We start from the raw sequence: 22,900 nt of genomic DNA, 5'->3' as shown, positions 1-22,900 counted from the left end.
GATTCTGCATATAAAACCTTGTTGGTTGTCTTTACTCTGTATGACGCTAATAATTTAAGGGTGCAGATAACATTGCAAGTTGTGTATGCCTGCGTCAATGTGTGTTTTGCATTAGCACTGCATTACCATACAGTGTGGAGCAACATGTTCCATTCTAAGATGCACTGGACATTACCCAAAATAAACAAGCTGTCCTGCTTAACCTGGATATCCTATGGAAATGACTCTTAATAAATTAAAGCAATTTAGAGTAAGGAGGTGACTCAATTATGTAAATCACTCGTGTGGGAAGTGGGGATAGGAGATAATTAAAGGCTAATTTAAGATGAAACAGATGTATTAATATTTTACCCTACTAGTTCATTCAGATGAAAAGGAATAATAATAATAAAAAAAGCCTACTATGACTTGTTTTGCCAGTTTTTAAAAGTCAATGTTATCTAGGATTTGCAAGGAGCAACATTAATATCAAAGTAATGACTTGTGTTCTAGCAGAAGTCTTGGAAATATTTAATTGGATTGATCAATTGACTAACTCTTCCAAAATTAATTGATCTGAGCATGGAGGAAAGGAAATCACTAGAGTCCTAATTTTCAGTGGTTCAAGCTCCAAAGGCCTGTGAAATGTTTAATCTTACATTAATTGTTACATAAAGTGTATTGCGATGAGCACTAAGCTACCAATTTCCAGCTATTTCACCCGTAAGATGACCCCATTCTCTGTTGTTTTTTATTGCTGAAGGTCTCAATATTTGCACAAGTGGAAGTGCTACTTCCTGTGAAGAGTGCCTGCTCATTCATCCAAAATGCGCTTGGTGCTCCAAAGAGGTATGTACTTGGTCTTGCTTTTCTGTTCCTCTTGTGGGCGTTTAGTGGGTCAATATAAACTGCTTACTGCAAAACAGAGAGACAGGCTTTCCTTTCCTTTGCCTCTTCCCAGAACCATTCCCCACCAAAAAAGATTGGTAAAGACAAGGGGAGTTCCTCCACGCCCCATCTGTTTAGACTGTCACACACACATAGTCTATAAGCTCTTTGACAAACCAAGAAGTGGATCTGCTTTTCCCTTTTTATGCATCCTAAATATACTTGCACTCTAGCATTTGCTCAGTGCAATAACCTTGCTGGGTCGGCATGTTTTGTTGAATTAATCCCATACGTCGTATTTTCAGACCACTGTGTGTTGCTGAATGTTGCACTATATGAATTCCTTTTCACTGAACGTTGTACGATTTTCACATCCTTAGTCAGTTTTACTGGAATTCTAATGACCCTAGTCACTGGCATTTGACTTCATGTTTTATAAACTAGCTACCATTTCTGCAAAGCCTGGAAAGAATCTGATTGTGCACTTGGCCATACTTTTCATAATGTTTGCACAATGCCAGGACCTGATGGTCCGATCTGGGAATATTCAGCTTCCAAACTTCCGGTGTGGGCAGAAATGATTGGATCTCTTCCTTAAATAGTATCCAAATGGAGGAGGGTTGCAGAGTGCTCAAAGGTTAGGGACTGGGTTTGGAAATATAAGGGAAGATTATACTTCCTTACACCCTTGTATAGGCTAAATGCTCGGAGAGGTTACAGAGCAGGGAGAAGAGCAGTCATGGCTAGGCTGCTACTCTCCTCTGCCACGCAGGTGGGCAGGCAGGGACTGGGAGAGGGCCTTTGATCTACCCTTGCCATGTGCTGTTCCCTATAACTGAGCCAACATGGAGGAGGAAGTAATCTACATTAAATATAGGCTTGTTTTTCCCCCAGAGCAAGGGTGGAATCAGGGAGAGAATTGTGGCAATTCCCTGCATGATCTGTTCCTGGGGCACTGCAGCTATGTGCTGCCCTTTTCACAGGACAGATTGCAAACTGGCAGTGTAGCCCATAAAAATGTACCACCACACTGTCTTGTGTCCAGATTTACAGTGTCTGTTTATAATATATACCCTACCTAATAAAATGATAGCCTTAAATTATTACTTATGTAGTATCCTAAATTGTGCTGTTAAGACTGTATTACCGTGTTACCTAAAATCGTAATAGTTTTCATGCCGTTGCAAAAGAGTGTGTATAGGGAGAAGGAATGCAGCAAAAGCCTCTGCTTTTGAGACATCTTGTATACAGCTGCAAGAAACTATTTCAGCCAAGTAATCGGTGGTGGTGATTTTAGAATACAGGAATGTTGTCTATTAAGCTGTGGGTATCCAATAGGCTTTTTTTCTTGGCATAGAAAGGCAATTTTTGAACAATTCTGCCAATGCAAATGTTTGTCTGGTAGCCGTCGTGACTGTTAATTGTAGGTCAGTTTTTGGCACTAGTGTTGTGATGTTGCATAGCAAGCCATAGATTTAAAAAAAAAATTTTTTTTTTTTAATGATTTCTAAATGGAATGTGGGGCAAAAAGTGGAAAGAAATCTATTTACAAGAGAGAAATACATTCTTAGATCTAGGTTGGGTCAGCTATTTAAATATCCATTTCAAGCCTTTCTTTGCACATACCAATCATAATAATGAAATAATAAACTGGCCAGTTAAGAACCATGTATTTCTAAAAGACAGTGTTTTTAACTGTATTATAAATGCCACCTTGGATTATTAATTCTGAAAATCTAAAAACGTTCTTGGTTTGCATGTCACTTTTATCTATTTCTCTTCAACTCGAACAATGAAAACACAGTAGTCTAATCAGTTATATTTTCTGATCGTGGATTTCTAGATAATCTCACTTTCATATTTTCATTAATTAGCATTTACAGCCCAAGCATTGTAGTGTTATTCTGCCAGGGAATGCAAGTTTTAAACCAAATATGGTTCCATTGGAACTTTAGACACGGGAAATACCTCCATGAGTTTAAATTTTGTAGATGGATGTTTTTACAAAATGTAAGTAATTTGGGTGTTAAAATGGTATCAGTATAATAATATATGGAGATATACCCATCTCATAGAACTGGACGGGACCTTGAAAGGTCATTTGAGTCCAGCCCCCTGCCTTCACTAGCAGGACCAAGTACTGATTTTGCCCTAGATCCCTGAGTGGCCCCCTCAAGGATTGAACTCACAACCCTGGGTTTAGCAGGCCAATGCTCAAACCACTGAGCTATCCCTCTCCCTGCTCAGTTTGTACTCTCCCAAATAATTTTCTGACCAGTGATCTTTATGGTTCACTGGTGTCAGCTCCTAAAAACCATGAAATATTTATGTATATAGTACTAACTTAATGAACTCCAGTATTGAAAAAGAGCCCTCAGAAATGGATAGCTTTTGGTGTTTTAATTACTCTGTGGTATTGTGTTAGCCCAGTCAGAACAGCAATCACTAAGACCCAATAAACATGGAAGCCAATGATGCTATTTTGACAGTCCCTTTTCAGAGCAGAACTGCATGTTCAGGGTGTTGGCTCTGATGAGAACTATCACACAGCTGGCTCTAGCTGAACTTTCCCTGCATGCAGCTGCTGGCTTGCGGTTAGATCATTGAAAGTGCTGTAATAACCTTTTCCCTCTTCTTATGTGACAAGATGGAACAAGGGACTCTTTTAAATCTGATTAACAGTTTGGATCCTACCTCCTTTCGTTGTGATTGTGCACTTTAAAGACATTTTGCTTCAGTGTGTGTACTGAGGGGCTCCCAGCAAGCAATTCCAGTTCATTGCCCAATGTGAGTTCTCCCTGTCTTAGGCCTCGTCTACAATTAAAATGTAGGTCGACGTAGCTACATTGCTCAGAGATGTGAAAAATCCACACCCCTGAGTGACACAGCTGTGGCAACCTAGCCCCTGGTGTAGACGCAGCTAGGCTGATGGAAGAATGCTTGCATTGACTTAGCTACCCTCGTTCGGGGAGGTGGTGTTCCTACACCAACAGAAAAACCCCTTCTGTCAGTGTAGGCTGCATCTATGCTACACGGTTATGCTGGCATACCTGTGGCGCCGTGGCTATGCTGGTAGAATCCCTGTAGTGTAGACGTGGCCTTAGGGTTTTACACCACTGCCCAGCTCCATAGTATCTGAGTGCCTTCCATGTGAAATCAATAGCCAAGTGCCTAGCAGACTTCATGGAATCTCTGGCTCTCTTCCCTATTTGAGCTAATAACACTGCTTGGAGTAGTTTTGGTTTTTGTTTTGATTGGTTGCTTTGTTTGTTACATGGTGGTTGGGTGTTTTTGGAGATGGTGGGCTGGGAGGATAGATCGGGCTGCCAATGTTGTGATTGCCATTTTGCTGCTTTTTAAAGAGGGAGGTAGTACATCATTCCCTGAAGACAGACAGGCTTTGGATTCATCTGATCTCCTCTGCAAATTTTCTCCATAGCCAGATCTTCTCTCAACTGAGAATGCTTTGCTCCCATGTGCTTTATCCCAGGTTTTGTGATCTGCTTTGTCCCAAGGAGCATAGCTGTGTCAGCCATTCATAGACTGAAATTCAGTCTCTAGTGTAGCTGGGGTCTTGATCCATTAATTCAGTGGTTCTCAAACTTTTGTACCGGTGACCCCTTTCACACAGCAAGCCTCTGAGTGCGACCCCCCTTATAAATTAAAAACACTTTTTTCTGTATTTAACACTATTATAAATGCTGGAGGCAAAGTGGGGTTTGGGGTAGAGGCTGACAGCAGGCTGACCCTGAGTTTGAGAACCCCTGCATTAATTGCTTTGAAATTAGGAACAAGGCTTTAAACTGACACCTGAAACTGACCGGAAGCCATTGGAAGGATTTGAGCATGGGCCTGATGTGCTTCTGGGGCACTAAGCCATGGAGGAAGTGGGCATATGCGTTCTGTACTAACTGGAGCCTGTCTTCACATTCAGTTTCAGATTAAGTGAATTACAGTGATTCTGCCTAGAGGTGAGAAATGCACAGATCACTGTGGCCAGGCCTCTTCTGGGAAGAGGGAGAAAAGTTTCCTAGCAACCTGGAGATGAAAGAAGGCATTTTTAGACACTGGTTATCCAAGTTTAGTGAGGAGTCAAACGTGACCACTTTGCATGGGGGCTGTACACTTTCATAGGAAGGTGGGAATAGTCTATTGGCTACTTCTTCAAAGCGTTTTCCCCCATCCAACCAGAAGACATCAGGGTTGAGTGCTGGCTTCTTGAGGACTTGGCAAACTATTGTATTTTTCAAAGAAGTTTGGTAGGTGTGCTTCTCTGAAGGAGTCATCTGCCATATTCCCAAAGTCACAAGTTACAATCAGACTCCTCAGGGAAGCAATATACTGCATTATAGTCTCCCCTGGTTTCTGCTCACACTGGCGAAATCTGTAGCGATTAGCTACTACATTCACTTTTGGCACAAAAAAGTTCTTTAATGCAGTGAGTGCAGTCTCATCTTTATCATCTGCAAGGGGAAAAGTGTAAAATATACGCTGCCCTTCTGCTCCAAGGCAGTGGATTAGCAGAGCACGCTTTCTTACTTCAGAAATCTCTGTAGCACTTATTGCAAGCAGATAAGTCTCAAACATATGGTTCCAGACAGTAAAAGCAATTGGAGGCTCACCTGGGCTTTGCAGAAAGGGTGCAGGTGGGTTCAGAGGCAGAAGATCCATCCTCGTCGCCAAAATGTTGTATCAACCAGGCAAGGTATTAACAAACTTCAACAGAACTTTATTTACAGTGGAAATCTCTTTTCCAAGTTGCAGCTGCACACTCTGTAACTCTCCCAGCCTCCTCAACTCCTCCCCCCTCCTTCCTGTTTCCTGTCCTTTCAGACTCCCAACAGCCAGTGCTCCCAGTTCTAATAATCACATGCAGCATCTAAACACTACAGGCACTTTCTAGCCAGATTAGCTTTGCTCTAGAACAAACAACATGTTTGGTTACTAACCTCTGGTGGATATTTAATGGGTTTCTTTGTAGGATAGGCAGACAGGCAACTTATTGGCAAGATTGCATTCGTATTCTTACATACATGGTGCTTATTTGGGTGTTTCTATGTCAATTTACAAATGGGAGCAAGCTGCAAAGTCTGGGTCTGAAGCTCAGCTGTCGTAAAGTTTGGGTCAGGGAGCTTGGTTTCAGTTCATCCCTAGGTTCTGTTTTTCTTTTATTGCTTATAAACTATTGTGGCCTGTATAGTATCCTCTTCTCTTTCCCTTCCTCCTCCTGCTTCTTCCCGTATAATCTTTGGGAGCATCTCCCTTGTCTGTCATTGAAGACTTGGCTTTAGTGTTTGTTATGGATCTGGTGCCAAAAGTGCACATGGCGCTTTATTGATGGTGTAGGAGTGAGATAATTTAGTGACTCTTTTTTGTTTTGTTTCCTGATGGACTGTTTGTTCATTGCTCCTGCAAGGTATGAGGTAGATCAGTGAGATACTATAGATTTTATAATTTCATAACATAAATAAAACATCTGCACATCAGCTTGATTTTTTTTTTTTTAATTCTTTGATTTAGTGCCAAACATCCTAGGAAGTAGGCAAACTAGGGTGGGATGAGTGCGAAGGGACAGAAATGTCTGAAAAAGAAACATGGGAAGTTGCTACTTGACATTCTGTAGATTCCACAGAGAAACCCAGGTGCAGCAAATTGATAAAGCTTCAAAAACCACTGCATGAATGAGCTAAAACCTGCTGATCTTGTATTGAGGCTGGTGTGTGGTATTCTGCTCCTTTGCATGTGTCTGCCAACGGGTAGCGGGCCAGAGCCTATGTAAGCATGCATCAATCATTCCGGAGACCTTAGCTGTCCCAGATGAAGTCCACATACTCCTTTCCTTTCACACATGGTCACTGTACACTGGAAACTCTCCGAAGTGTTTCTGTTATGCCACAGGGAGGTGTAAATAGATGTTTGCTGATAGTAAGTCACTGATGCCATGGTAGGGGTAACTTGCAATGTTGCTTCTGTAGTTAATTAAGTGTGTGTGCAGATTAGCATACCTATTGCCGGTAAACCTGATTTCAGTACCAGGCAAACTGGTTGAAACTACAGTAAAGAACAAAATTGTCAGACACATAGATGAACATAATTTGTTGGGGAAGAGTCAACATGGTTTTTGTAAAGGGAAATCATGCCTCGCCAATCTACTAGAATTCTTTGAGGAGGTCAACAAGCATGTGGACAAGGGGCATCCAGTGGATATAATGTACTTAGATCAGGGGTCGGCAACCTTTCAGAAGTGGTGTGCCGAGTCTTCATTTATTCGCTCTATTTTAAGGTTTTGTGTGCCAGTAATACATTTTAATGTTTTTAGAAAGTCTCTTTCTATAAGTCTATAATATATAACTAAACTATTGTTGTATGTAAAATAAATAAGGTTTTTAAAATGTTTAAGAAGCTTCATTTAAAATTAAATTAAAATGCAGAGCCCCCAGACCGGTGGCCAGGACCCGGGCAGTGTGTGTGCCACTCAAAATCAGCTCGCGTGCCGCAGGTTGCCTACCCCTGACTTAGATTTTCAGAAAGCCTTTGACAAGGTCCCTCACCAAAGGCTCTTAAGGAAAGTAAGCTGTCATGGGATAAAAAGGAAGGTCCTCTCCTGGATTTGTAACCGGTTAAAAGATAGGAGACAAAGAGTAGGAATAAATGGTCAGTTTTCAGAATGGAGAGAGGTAAATAGTGGTGTCCCCCTGCAGGGGTCTGTACTGGGACCAATTCAACGTATTCATAAATGATCTGGAAAAAGGGGTAAACAGTGAGGTGGCAAAATTTGTAGATGAATCAAAACTACTCAATATTAGAGTGATCAGGTGTCCAGTTTTCAACCGGAACACCCAGTTGAAAAGGGATCCTGGTGGCTCCGGTCAGCACTGCTGACCCAGCCATTCACTGTCCGGTTGGCGGAGCCACGCAGTGGGGCTGTTAGGCTCCCTGCTAGCCTCCGCACCGTGGGGCTCCCGGGAAGCAGCTGACATGTCCCCCCTCTGGCTCCTACACGTAGGGGCAGCCAGAGGGCTCCTCATGCTGCCCCCGCCCCAAGCGCCACCCCCACAGCCAGATGCAAAGCTCATTGAAGTCAGTGAGAGTCTTTGTCTATGGCTTCACTACAGCTTAAGTCAACAGTAGTGAGAATTAGCCACCCTGAAGCGATATAATTTATGCCGATTTAAGCACCGGTGTGGACAGCGCTATGTCGACAAGAGAACTTCTCCCGCCAACATAGCTCCTGCTGCTCGGAGAGGAGGCTGGAGTAATTAAGCCGATGGGACAGTTCTCTCCCTTGGTGCAGCTGCACGGCTATAGGATCTCTTGAGTAGCCCTAGCCTTACTGTTAATATTCATGGGCTTTGGATCAAGGTCGGCCTGCATTTCAGGTTAGTGATGAACCCCAAATGTCACCTGGTTTGGAGTTTCTGTTACAAAAGCTTTGCCCAGTATTAGTCCTTTAGGGATAATCATGCACGGCTATGCGAGTGGTTGAAACTTTCTGTTGCTCCTGTGTAGGTTACTTTAGTGCAGTGATAGCGCTTTTTCTAACATGCTGGTGGGCAACCAACGCAAATAAAGCCACCCAGCCAGGTCAATGTCAACTATAGCGCGTAGGCCGCAGGAAATTTCTCTGATACAATCAGGATTGTTATAGTACTTCACATTTCCGTAGTGCCTTCCCTGATTGGTTTTCAAATGATTATTATTTGTATTGTAGTAGCACCTAGAGGTGCTGGTCATGGACAGGACCCTATTGTGCTAGGAGCTGTACAAACACATTCCCTGCCTCAAAGAGCTGACACCTCTGCAAAATGTTTTATAAACACTATAGTCTAGACTGTGGAGCCCGTGCTCCCCCGGTGAACTTACTCATTCAACTAGTTCCATTGATTTCAGGGAGACTACTTGCTTGAGTAAGTGCCTGCCAGTGTGAGTAAGGGTTGCACAATCTGGCAGTTGATACTGTAAGTTCTTAGAGGCAGGGGCTATCTGCTCCTCTGAGTTTGTACAGTGCCTAGCACACTGGGGCCCTGATCTTGCTTGGTCCCTAGGCACTACGGTAATAAACATGATTAATAACATATTATTCCCATTTTCCAGATGGGAATTTGGAGGCATAGAGAGGTTGTGATCACAGAGGCAGACTGTAGCAAAACTGGCAGTAGAACCCCGGGGCCTGATTCTGGTCTCAGCTAAGTCAGGAGCAACACCACTGAAATCCATGGGGCTGTGCGAGTGTAAAGCCAGTGTAAATGAGATCAAGAATCAGGCCCTGGGTCTCCTGACTCCCAGAGGGGGCTTTAGTCAGCAGAGCCTCCTTCCTTTTAGAAAAATATTTAGCCTCTTTATGTGCCTGGATGTTACAAAGCCACTGCCCCCAGGGAATGCTGTGTGTTTGGATTAAGTTTCTTTGTTGCTAGGGCTGAGGGCCATCTCAATGCAGTTGGTAAACTCCCTCTGACTATATCTTGCTCTGGGGCAACAAATGACTGTTCTCAGTTGTGGCCTACACCCCAGCACGCTTCCGTCCATGTACAATAGGATACACATTTGCTGTAGTTTGGTTCAACATTAATTGCCAGATATACATGAGGGCAAGTTGGAGGTTGAGTCCATTTATCTACAAGCCCATATTAGGTTTTAACATCTTCCTCAACATATACAGCTTATTTCTCCCCTTCCCCTTTAAAACATTCCATTCCCACCTAATTCTGCTCCCACTCCCTCCCAGCGATCCCAGAATCTCTCCTCACTCTTCCTTGTATTAGAGAGACAAGGTGGGTGAGGTAATATCTTTTATTGGACCAACTTCTGTTGCTGAGAGAGACAAGCCTTCTAGCCACACACAACTCTTCCTCAAGTCTTGGAAAGGTACTCCCAGCATCACCGCGATATTGTTAAGGGACCATTCAAGATAGAGTGGCCTGTTAACACCTCTGCAGTCATAGGACAAAAAAGAGGTTTACCAATTGTTGTTATAAGCCAAAAATCCAGTGTCTCTGTTCAGGCCATGATTTTTAGTGTCTGTGCAGAGATGTTCAGCCTATGTGGAGTTGTGTGTAGTGGTCAGAGAGTTATAGATGGCGAGGGATGATGTTTTGTTTCTTGCATTTGCTCCGGAAGCATATGTTGCTGTTAAGTTTTTCTTCTTTTTTCTTCATGTTGTGGAGTTTCCATTGCAGATGGCTAAATTCGATATCTTCCATTGTTGTATGCAGTGTTGTAGCTGTGTCAGTCCCCGGATATTAGAGAGACAAAATTTATGGCTTATTACGACAATCTGTAACCCACTAACCCCCTCTTTTTGTCCTAAGACTGCAGAGATGTTAACAGGCAACTCTACCTTGAATGGTCCCTTACAATATGTGCTAACTATTTATGCTAATCTGTTCCACCTTGCATTTTACTGTGATCCTGGCAGTACATTTCCCAGACTTGAAGAAGAGCTCTGTGAGACTTGAAAGCTTGTCTTTCTCACGGTGACTTCTGCGATAGATATGGAGCCCTAGTTATCAGCATACACTCCAGCTTTCACAACATTTCTGAAGGATTGTCCTCTCCCATATCCCCCCTGCATTCTCACTGTTGCAGTACTTTGATCTGAAAGGTTCAGTCCCTCTAGGTCCTGGATGCATTGGTGGTGCAGCCAATATAGATGACACTGTCCTCTTCCTCTCACCTCCCTCTTGCTGCAGATCGTTGCATGTCAAAACAAGGCTCCAATTGCGGAATTGATTTTTTTCCCCTTTTGTTCCTTCTCCAACTCCTAGGAATTTGGCAGCACAAAATTCATCACATCGAGGTGCGACTTCGTAGAAAACCTGATTACGAATGGCTGTGCAGGGGAACTTGAGACTCCCAAAAGCAGCATTAACATAGTGGAGAATCTTCCTCTAAGTAGCAAGGGCTCTAGCTTGACCCTTTCGGATGTTACACAAATAATGCCTCAGAAGATCTCGTTGAATCTGCGGCCTGGTGAGTTAACAGTGATGCTGACCTTTCTTCTGGATTAGAAGATATTTGAGGGGTGTGTGTGTGTGTGCAGGAGCACCGCCAGCTTTTCTGCCGCCCTAGGCGGCGGAAGGTCCCGCCCCGAAATGCCGCCCCCCACAGAGGCAGCGGAAGGTCCCGCCTCCGAAATACCGCCGCGGTCGCCGTCCCCCAAATTCTAGCTTCCTAGGCGACCGCCTAGGTCGCCTAATGGGTTGCGCCAGCCCTGTGTGTGTGTGTGTGTGTGTGTGTGTGTGTGTGAAATTCTGAGTAGATCTGAGATGTCAGGCCCTGATCCTGTAACTTACAACACAAAGGTAAACTGCTAAACCCACGCAGTCCTATTGACTTCAGTCCATCTGTGCATTGTGGAGTAAGGGCCTCAGTATTTCTGCTCACTCGAGAGGGTGTTATGTTGACCTCCAGATCAGTTAATTCTTTATCAAACCCTATAAGTATTAGTCTTAATCCTTTATAAGTACGTAAAGGGACATTCTCAACTTCAAAATTAGTCAATTAAAAATAGAGAGTTAAAAATGGCCTCAGATCCTACACGTAATCCCCAGCCTGACAATTGTTGTGGTTTACAGTCATAATGTTCTAATTAAACAAATTTTAAAAATGCTTATCTGTTCCTTGTTGCTGTGTGAAAGACCCAGAAAAACACAAATTGCAAGATTGGGGCTTTGGCTGTTACTGACATAGGAGGTTTGAACTTGTGACCCTAAGCCATCCGTTCCCCTCAAACTTCCAATTAAAAAGCAAAGCATTTATAATTGAAAGAGCCGGTACTGAGCCATGGAAGCATGTTTGTTATCTAAAGTTTCTTGCGAAGGAAAAAAAGCTGTAGTGTGGGTTCAGCATTCTTACAAAAATATTTGGCATTTGGTATGTAAGACAAAAAAGACCCTTTATAGCAAAACTAAAAGCAAATATAAAAGCTTGATTCATAAAAAGAAAGTGTGTGTGGTGTGAGTCTGGGATTGGTGGTTTTGCTCCAGATAAAGATGAAGTATATCTTCTTTTCCCATGAAGAGGGGGAAGATTGAGCTGGTACTTGGTGGCTTCCAGTACCAATGCTGCTCTAGGGCTTCCATCAGTTTCTGCACGATGCAAGCTTTAACTTTACAAATATTCTAGCCCTTATGGTTCTGAATAAAATCTTCCCAACATGAATCAATGCAGTGCTCTCTTAGGGCCACTTACACTGGAAAGGTTTCAGAGTGGTAGCCGTGTTAGTCTGTATCAGCAAAAAGAATGAGGAGTACCTGTGGCACCTTAGAGACTAACAAATTTATTTGGGCATAAGCTTTCGTGGGCTAAAACCCACTTCATCGGATGGGCTAAAACCCACTTCATCGGATGAAGTGGGTTTTGGCCCACGAAAGCTTATGCCCAAATAAATATGTTAGTCTCTAAGGTGCCACAGGTACTCCTCGTTCTTTTGACATTGGAAAGTACCTTATTCTGCAAAGCAGCAGCAGTCTCAAGGCCAATACTGTTTTAAATTGGGCACCCAAAATTAGTGGATGCTTCTGAAAATGCAGATCAAACCCCTCTCTTCCATCCCAGGACAGAGCCCCTCCAATCACTCTTTTGGCTACAGTGATAAAGACTAAGCAGCCCAGGAGTAGGGAGGGAAGCGTGGGCTTTGTCTACACTACATAGCTTTTAGCAACATGGCCGTGTCGCTAAAAGTCGGGCAGTGTAAATGCGGTTTGTCGGCACTTTTGCCGACAAAATACTTCCACCCCCTACGAGCGGGGTTCGCGTTGTCCACAGGAGAGTGCTCTGCCGACAACGAGCGGGCCGTTTACACTGCCACTTGCCACTGCAAAACTTTTGTCTTTGGGGGGGGCGGGGGGGCTTTTTAAAGCACCTGTGAACAACAAAAGTTTTGTCATTCAGTTGGCAGTGTAGACAAAGCCATGGTCTGCTCTTGAGAGAGAGAGAGAGAGAGCGCGCGAGAGAGAGCGCTGATACTATAGTAGACAAATCACAGGCATGCACGGAATTGCTGCTGGCAAGGAATCGCCATGCAGATGGTTTCTGGGACTTAGTGCTGTATACCAAATAGATTTACTGCCGCAAAAGACCAGCTCTAATTCGTTTATGCTAAAGAGTTTCCTGACTCAATTGCTGGCAGAAAACACTGTATCAGCAAAGCATTGGTATCAAACCCTGACTCCCCAAGACCCTCCCTACCATGAAACTTCTTGTAACCAGCAAATTCCAGAGCTTCCCAGGACAGTTCTGCACAGTTTTCAACATGTAAATTGACCTTTTTGTACTGTAGCTAGAGAGAAGGTGGTGAAACTCCCCCCAGGCTGGCCTTTTAGCTACTGGTCAGTAGCCTTCAGAAACGAGAGCAGTTCTCCTGTTTGATAGGTACTCTGGGGGTACAGTTTTGTGCAGAATGGAGGGCAGGCTTCAGTTCTGACTAGATGTGCAATGCAGACTGGCCTTTTTAGGATCAAAATGTAAGATCCCATGCCTAGATAAGGCCTTCTTTATTGGAGAGAGGAGATGAGGGAGGTTTGCAAGGGAAAGATCAATAGAAATCAGCATTCCAAAATAGAGATTTAGGGTAGCATGTGCACTGCATCTCCAGGAGGCACAGCCCACAGCACAGTGGGAGGTAAAAATGATTTTAGTCCATCTTTGTGCTCTCTCAATTCTGGGCTGGCTGGAGGCCAGTGCAGCCCCTGATGTAAACTAGCTACCCCAGGGGTTGCTCTAAGTTAAACCTGCTCTACCTGGGCTGCTTATGGGCACCTGTTACCTGAACTGTCCAGAATCCACATAGTTTTCAGTGCCATAGGGACTTCCCTTTGCCATTGGTGCACCCACTACTCCAGGGGGCTTGTGTAGTGGTGCCTACCCAGTGTCTGAGCTGAGGAAATTCTTCCCCAGACAGCTACAGGACTTTCCCAGCACCTGTATGCTGGCACAGCGAGGTATAGGGACCATTGCAGGGAGGAATAATTCTGGATGTTTGTAATGGGAACTTCCACTTTCATTCTTTTCCGTTAATGTTGAGCAGGATCCCATCTTATTTAGGACTAATGATTTCCTAATTGTGTCGGTTAGCATCTCCTGTGGAAATTACGTATTAATCCTTATGTAAGAATTTGAGTTCTGATTGTTTCACTTAATGGCAGGACAATAAATATGAAACAGAAGGGAAACCGCATTGTCTGGACTTTGCATGTGCTCCCAATTTTGTGTTACATCAGGAAACTTTGCATAAGTGTCTTAATACTTTGAAGATGAATCAACGTGTCTGTATCTTTGACTAGTAACTAGAAGCAGAACAGAGTAGATAGTTGGGAGGTACCAATCTCCAATCTGATCTATCCTTCTGACTCTCTCAAGGTATTTCTAATGTCCTAATACCAAATTTTCAAATCTCAGTGTGTAAAGTTAGACTCTTAAATCTTGAGGCAGGCTCCTAGTTCAAAGTGGTATAACTCCACTGACTTTATGGGAGTCACTCCAGATTTACAGACATATAAGGGACATCAAAGTCAGGTGTGCAGTTTTTAATACCATGGTTTAAAGCTTGTCTCTAGCATTAATGCACAGTGTCCTGGTTGGCTATCAGAAATGTGAATGGAATTAAAAATATAAAATAAAATACATGTTTTATTGGCCATTTAGCCCTAAGCATTACAAAATAGGAATAAGAGCGCTTTTGGGAGAATAATTGTATTTCAGGGTACCTAGAAAGATTGTCATGTGCTAAATAAACAAGATAGATGCTTTCGCCACATTATAGTCCAGTGTATATAAAGCTTTCTCTGCCCATTTTTACAGCAGTGACTCAGAAAATAATTGCTGAGGTTTCATTCTTAAGTCAGGTAAAAGCAGTCTTTCTAGTTCTCAAATGAACTGTTTGAGACAATGTATCAGCAGTGTTCCTTAATTCAGGTTTAGGGAAAGTTTAAAATCAAAGCTCTGGGGGTTGTGGATTATTCCTGGGGGTGAAAGTGTCTAGGAGTAATGGAGTGGAAATGATGGACCTGATTCTTCACTTACACTCGTGTGCATCAGCAGTAACTCCATTGAAATCAATGGATTTATTAGAGTGAGAGGAGATTTGGACCCAGTATCTCACTCCTTCTCAATTCAAGTCTTTCATAGATTGATTCCTATATTTTAAGGTGAAAAGTGACCATTAAATCATCTAGTCTGACCTCCAGCATAACCCCAGGCCATAGAATTTCATCCAATTACTGCTGTATTGACCCTCTTCTTGAGAGGAAGTGTGGTTTGCAAACTGAGATCAGAAAGGTAATTGCATCTCCATGTTCAAAGGTGTAGGTTGCAAGGGTCAAGAAGAAGTGTTGTTCCTTCATGTACAGACAGCATTGTTCAAGTGGCTAGGTATCTTTAAAGGGGTTTTCTCCTTTCTCAGTGACCACTGCAGGGGACAGGACACCTGATATAATAGACTAATCATCTGATCCTATACTGCAACTTCTGTGTTCCTCAATTTTTGATTGGGGATTTGAATAAATTCTTTAAAACATAAAAGTGTGGCAGTATGGTCTAAAGAAAGAGCTGGTGACTGGGCGTCAAAACTTAAAAGTGCTTATACTTAAAGGTGTTTTCCCTGACTTGCTGTGGATTGTTGAACTTGTCACTTAAAATCTGTTTCCCTGGGCCAGATTCTTCCCTCTTATTTGGATTCAATTCAAAATCTGGGCCCCTAGTGTCACCTTACCATAGTGTTCCTATGAGCTTTAAGTAGAGTTTGTAAAGGGTTTTGAGGTTTTAGGATGAAAGGGGTCATATTAGTGCAAGACGTTGTTAGTGGTGGGGTGACACTGGGTGGGGAGTGGAAGCAGCTAGCACTATGTTAGTCCCAGCTGAATGGATGAAAGCAATTGCATGTGCGGGTTGTTATTACAATACTTCCACAGATTGTTGTTATGCACATGGTGCTTTAGAAATACAGCCCCTGATCTTGCAAACAATGACATGCTGAGTTTGCAGACCACAACAGGACTTCAATGGGACTGCTTGCACAGTGTAAAGTTTAAGCACATGGGTAAATGTTAGTAGGATTGTAGCCATAGAGAAGACTTGTTCCCTGCCTTGAGATCTTACAATTATGAGGCTTATTCTTCAGTTATTTGGGTTATAAACACCCAGGGTGAAATCTTGGTCCCATGGAAATCAATCCCAGAGCTCCCACTGATTTCAACGGAGATAGAATTTCACCCTATGACTGTAAAGTCCAGATGCTTCTCTAGAAGAGGGAAGAACACCATGTGAAAACTGCTCTTCATGCACAAAGGGAAATCCCTTTACTAACTGGAAAGAAAAAACCTGCTTGTTAACAGTTTTAGGGAGGAGTGGGGGAAAGGCTATTCTGTAGCTAAGCCTCCTGTCACATCAATCACTTCCACTGAATGCATATTTAGTGCTGCAGGTGAAATCGTTACTCAGAAGAATCTCGCTCAGTGCAGGGAATAAGGAAAGATTGTAGCTTTAAATAAATGTTAGTGATTAAAACATCTCTTGCTCTCTAGGGAAGAGATGGAAGCCATTAATGTGTCTGAAGATTAAACAGACATGGACTGAGTGGTACTGTGTGTTTAATGTACAGCAGCCGTGACAGATCTTAAATTATCATAGCTGATGATGTAAAATTAAATGCATATAATTAAAGTGCCTTCAGTTTGTGTGCTTCTCTTTAACAAGAGAGTCGAGAACCCCAGGATCAACTGGTCAAATGCCACCTCACTGATTGTGCAGTATTCCCCTTCCCTTCCATGTACAGAACCGCTTCTTCCTGCAGCAGTTGAAGATGCTAGAATGGTGGGATCATTTTTGTAGCTGAGTCTAAAAGGTTTCATTCAAATTGGTTAGGTCCAAAACTTTGTTTCTGAAAAGGCTGAACATTTCAGCAGGAAATTCGTTCTGATTCTCACTTACATGTTCCTATTTTTTCCTATTTAAAACTGTTTCTTACAGCACTAAATTCAACACCCACGTCTGCAATTGGGGGCATCAGTTCTCCCACCCACCCCTTCAGTGTTAATAGGTATTGCACACATATCGTTCTCCCTTTATCACCTCTCCCCACCAATATATATTTTGGGAAGCATGTTCTGATTAGCTGTTCACATTTAGCCATCCTGATAACTTTGTTCACTTAGAGGCCCTATGCTAATTCATGCCCCATGGTGTAATGGCTTTCCAGCACTACAGAAAGAAAATTGTATTTAAACTGGAACTTGGATAGGATGTGGGGGAGTAGTTGCTAGTATGGCATGTAGCTTCTTTGATACTCTTTGGCTATGGCTACACTACGAGGCTTTTAGTGACACGGCTGTGCCGCTACAGCTGTGCCGCTAAAAGGCGCACAGTGTAACTGCTGTTTGTCGGCAGGATTGAGCTCTCCCACCGAAAAAAGACTTCCACCCTCCACGAGTGACAGCGGCTTTGTTAAAGCGCTGTTCACACTGGTGCTTTTTTTCTGTGTATTTTTTTTTTAATGCCCCTGAACGACAAAAGTTTTGCTGAGAAAGTGCCAGTGTGCCAGTGTAGACAAACCCTTTGTTTTAGAAGCTGCTATCTAGTAGCCACAACCTACTGTGCAATTGTTAATATAGAAACTGCCCTCCTTTAATAGCCATGCCTTTATCAGGAACTCCTTCCTATGCAAGCCCCAGGGCAAAGCAGTTACATGTAATAAAAGGGGCCCTGCTTTGGAAGTATCTCTTGAACTAGAGCTGTAGGGAAATAATTTAAATAGCTGTGGCTTCTAAACCAAGCTGCTAAGTGTGAGTCTCCTCCTGGTTTTACCCATTGAATTAAATGGAGTTAGTCCAGTGGAAGAGGGGAGAACCTAGGATCCACACTGTTTGACAGTGATGCTTCATAACAAGCATAGCTGCCAGGTTTTGTGCAGCTCCACATGTGATTGCCCCCCAGTGATAAGACACTGAGGGTATGTCTAGGCAGCCCGTAGCAGGTTGGCAGACTCGGGCTTGCGCTACCACACTAAAAATAAAAATGTCGACGTGGGCTGGGAAGCTCGCTGCCCTGGGCTGTGTAGAATACTTGTAAACCTAACCCAGCATCTCAACAGTTTTATCATCAGTAATCTTATGACCATCCTCGTAAGAGACAAAGTGTATAGAAGTCTCATTTTCCTGCACCTCCCATATCTACAGCACCATCTGAACCCCAACCTCTGCTGAAAAGATATTTTTGACAGGAGTTTGACAGCTGCAAATTATTTGTGATGTCACTGCTACCTGATCCCCACATATCCTTTGGGGGTTGTTTAATGCACTATTTTCACAATTGGAGTTCCATAACAACAGACAAATGGGTGTTAGATATCATCCAGTCTGGCTGTTCGATGGAGTTTACTTCCCTACCTCCTCCAAACCCCCCAAAACCCAACATCCCTCCTCAGGGACTGTTCTCATGAGAAGATTTTGAGGCAGGAAGTGGAATATCTCTTCCAGTGAGGAGCATTACAGCACGTACCTCTTCAACATCAAGAAAAAGGTTTTTACTCTACCTACTTCCTAGTACCCAAAAAGAAGGAAGGTTGGAGATCTATTCTCAATCTCTGCCATCTCAACTGTTTTATTTGCAAACTGAGATTTCTCTGGCTTCAATAATCCCATCTCTGGAGAAGTACATCTGGTTTACAGCTCTAGGTATGAAGGAAGCTTACTTTCTCATGGATATTCAACCCACCCACAGGTGTTTTCTCAGATACATGTTGGGCCCTGACCACTTCCAGTACAGGGTGCTTCCATTCGGCCTGACCCCTCAAGGTCTTTACCATGGTCTTTGTGATAGTAGCAGCTCATTTCAGACAGAAAAGCCTCACCATCTTCCCCTATCTCGACAATTGGCTTCTCGTTGCCAGAACATGTCAGGAAGCCTATGAATTGATATCATTAATGCTTCAACTTTTTTCTTCCCTAGGAGTCATTGTGAACTTGGAAAAGTCTATCCTCACTCCAGTGCAAACTATAGGCCACATGGGGCCACCACAGATTTGGTCATGGCAAGAGCTTATTTACTGAGGGACAGGTTTCACATCATGAACAATCTGATAGATCAGGTTACACGCAATCCTTGAGCTCTGGTCAGAACTTGTCTTTCCCTCTTTGGGAACATGACTTCATGCACTTGCTTTACCCCATTTGCCAGACTCTACCTACGTTGCCTTCAGGCATGGCTCCAAACAGTGTATTCACCAACCAAACACAGCATGAATACTGTGGTAACAATTCCTTACAGAGTAACTCTGATGCTTTGGGGGTTCATCCAGACCAGTAAGGGGTTGTGCCACTGCCTGCTTTGTAACCCGGGGTGCTTCTGCGTTGTGCAGTTTTGGCTCAGAGCCCTGATCACAGCACAGTGGCCTCATCCTGGCTTCCACCAACCTGGTTACCTGAGTCTCCCCAAAACCATCCTACCTGCAGTGTCCAGTCCCTCTCACTGGACCCTTATAGAAGTTATCAAGTTCACGGCCTCTTTTACCCTTCAGTTTAATACACAGCACTGAAATGATTTTGTGATTAAAACAGGACTAAGTTTATTAACAGACGAACAGATATTTAAGTGATAAAGAATAAATCTAGAAGAGGCAGGTCTGGTTACAAGTAAAACAAAACAAAATACGCTTCCTAGTGACTTAAACTTATTTTCAGCAAGTTACAATCTTTGTCTAAGGAGGTTTCTCATCTATAGTGAATTTCTATTTACTCTTGACTCCCAAGCCAAGAAAATCCATGTTTCAAGAACTCAAAGGGTGCTGCTCCCTTTTGTTCCATATGTAATGGATACCCCAAAGTCTTTGAGCATTTCCTTATGTCCTCAAAATTTTTATATTTGTTTTCAAAGTCAAGAAGCCCTCCTATGGTGCGACAGGAATCAAATCACCCACCCTCTTGGCAACTTACCTTCCAGGTACTCCGAATGTGTTGGTGGACACCCTCAGCAGGCATTTCACCAAGCACAAGTAGGAATAATGCAATTCCGTAGTGAACAATATCTTCGCTCAATGGTAGAAACCCAACTGGGATCTGTTTGTCTCCCAAACAAACAAGAAATGCAACATGCACTTTTCCAGAGGATCTCTAGGATTACACTCCCAAGATGATGCTGTCCTTCACTCTCAGTCCGACCATCTGAGCTATGCCTTTCTTCTCTTACCACTCCTACTTCAGGTCATAGGGAAGATTCATCAGGATAGGGCACGAGTCATTTTCATCACCCCTATTTGGCCCAGATAATTTTAGTTCCCGAATCTCCTTCCAATCAGCATCAAGTCCTTTCCCAATCTCTTGACCCACAAGAAGAGCAGGATCAAGCATTCCAACCGTAAAGCGCTTCATCTCATGGCTTGGTTTTTGAATAGGCATCAACACCAGAACATTCTTGCTCTGAAGCTGTACCAAACCATCCTTAAGAATAGCAGAAAAGGTTCTACTAGGAAATAGAAGCATTTTTCCATTTGGGCACAGCAGAAATACTTATCTCCTGAGTCAGCAGATATGCCACTTATTTTGGACTATCATCTTTCTCTCAAAATGGCTGGGCTTTCCCTCAGTTCTATACAAGTCCACTGGGCAGTAATGAGTGTGTTCCATCCACCATCAGATGGTAATTCAATTTTCACTAAGCTGTTAATTAACAGATTATTGAAGGGCCTAATCAGAACCTTCTTGCCAGTAAGGAAACCTACTCCTCAGTGCGACCTAAACCTTGTACTTTCAGCACTCACTCAGCCTCACTTTGAACCATTAGCTACATGTTCCATGTCTCAGTTGTCAATGAAAGTTGCATTCCTTATGGCTATTACTTCAGCCAGGAGGGTTGATGAGCTGGTAGCCCTGATGGCAGATCCTCCATATACCGTATTCCATAAGGACAAAGTCTCTTTACGACTACATCCGAAATTCACCCCCAAAGTAGTTTTGGAGTTTCACATAAACCAGCTAATCCACTTACCTGTGTTTTTTCCAAAACCACATTCATCTGAGTAGGAGAGGAGACTTCATTCCCTCAGTGTATGTTGTGCTCTTGCCTGCAAAGGACAAAAGCAATCAGAAAATCACCTAGGCTGTATTTCACTATAGCAGAACGAGTCCGAGGTCAAGCTGTAGACTCCCAGAGGATCTCTAAATGGATCTTGGGCTGTATCCTGCTCTGTTACCCAATTGTTGCATCTTCCTCCCCCTCATGAATTGAGGGCTTATTCTACAAGAACTCAAGCAACTTCAGTGGCATTGCTTCAGGAAATACCTTTACTCGACATTTGCAGGGCAACCAAGTGGAGTTCTATCCACACGTTTGCGACTCGTTCTGCACTACAACCTAACTCCTCCACTGATGCGTCCTTTGGGACAGAGGTCCTCCAAATGACTCTGCTGTCTACATCCTCACATCCTCCTCCTACTTGAGTACTGCCTGTCAGTCATCCACAGTGGAATACACACAGGGACAAGCACTCAAAGAAGAAGAGGAAGTTACTTACCTTGTGGCAACTGGAGGTTCTTTGAGATGTGTGGTCCCTGTCTGTATTCTACTTCCTGCCCTCCTTTCCCTCTGCTTCGGGTCTTTATTGGATTTAACTGGGGAGGTGGTTGGTGTGCTTTGCCCTTTATGCCCTCAACATTGAGGAGGGCAAAAGTGCATGCACGATCCAACGGACACCACTTGCAAGAATTCTACAACTTTGGGTGCATGGAGTGCATGCACACACCCACAGTGGAATACAGATAGGGGCCACACATCTTGAAGAACTTCCAGTTACCACAGGTAAATACGTTTCTCTTATAACTTACAGCAATCTTCTCTCTAATTCATCTCTCCTCCACTCCCAGTCTATCCAAAATGCTGCTGACAAGATCCCTTCTCATGATCCGAGAGACTGGCAAGGTCTCCTCCTTTCTTTATGCAGAAGACGAGTCTATAAAGAGATTAAAGTCCAGACTTCTTGTTTTCTCCTCCTTGTCCACATCTCTTGCCCTCCTTTCCTCCCACACTCTTCTCACTTCTTCTGCTCCACCGAAGATTCTTTCTGGACCATTCTGTTTGTCTCTTTTGTCCATACCCACCTTGTACCTTCATTGACTATGCCCATTCTATTTTGAACCAACCGCCAAGCAAGGTTTGCCAAGGTCCCTCTTTCAATAGCCTTCTAAAAATCTGCTCTATTCCATGATGTATTCTGCGATCCACGCTACTTCCTTTTCTTTCTGTATTATTTTGGACCCAAGTGTGTATCTAGATTATAAGCATTTTGTTGTTTGTTTGACACAGTATATACAGTGCTGCATATACTTAGGTGCTACCTAAACTAAAAATGAAGGACTCCTCACCTTCCTCTCCAAAACTAGATGTAGATACAGACTAGAGTAACATTTCTCAGTTTACATACATGGGAATGGATTTACAAAAAGACATGTTTAGCCTCCTTTCCCTCTCCCCTTTCTTGCACATCTCCAGCTATTTCTGTGGTCAGTTTAGGGAAGGAATGGTAATCATGTAGGAATGGGCTACAGCAAGAAAAGTGTGCTGTCTGGATTTTGCATATATGAATTTCACGTTGCAACAGGAAACTTTGCAGAACAGTTCATATTTTCAACATGAATACTTATGTCTATTGCTGTTGATGGTATTAGAAGCAGAATAAATATGGACCCAGATTCAAAAGGGGGTGTGTTGTTGTGGGGGACTCTTTCTAAAATGCAGTTCTTTTCACTGCCTCCTAATCTTCTGCTCCTGCAGGTGACAAGACCTCCTTCCGAGTGCAGGTTCGTCAGGTAGAAGACTATCCTGTGGATTTGTATTACTTGATGGATCTCTCGCTATCCATGAAGGATGACCTGGATAACATTCGGAATCTGGGAACCAAGCTGGCTGAGGAGATGAGGAAGCTCACCAGCAATTTCCGGCTGGGGTTTGGGTCATTTGTGGACAAAAATATTTCTCCTTTCTCCTACACAGCTCCGCGATATCAAAACAATCCCTGCATTGGGTAAGTGTTCTCTGGAGCCCCACT

General features: G+C 43.2%; 1 protein-coding gene across 1 annotated transcript in view; it reads left to right on the top strand.

The window, feature by feature from the left end:
• The window catches only part of ITGB5 (integrin subunit beta 5), a 102,869-nt gene that overhangs the window by 5,746 nt on the left and 74,223 nt on the right, over window positions 1–22,900 (top strand). The window contains exons 2-4 of the mRNA XM_065413110.1: window positions 743–828; window positions 10,632–10,836; window positions 22,627–22,876. Of these exons, the coding sequence (XP_065269182.1) occupies window positions 743–828; window positions 10,632–10,836; window positions 22,627–22,876 (541 nt within the window). The remainder of the gene's footprint in view (window positions 1–742; window positions 829–10,631; window positions 10,837–22,626; window positions 22,877–22,900) is intronic.

This window comes from Emys orbicularis, chromosome 11 (genome assembly GCF_028017835.1).
Source record: "Emys orbicularis isolate rEmyOrb1 chromosome 11, rEmyOrb1.hap1, whole genome shotgun sequence".
Taxonomy (NCBI): Eukaryota; Metazoa; Chordata; order Testudines; family Emydidae; genus Emys; species Emys orbicularis.
This window is presented reverse-complemented; position numbering and strand designations above follow the sequence as displayed.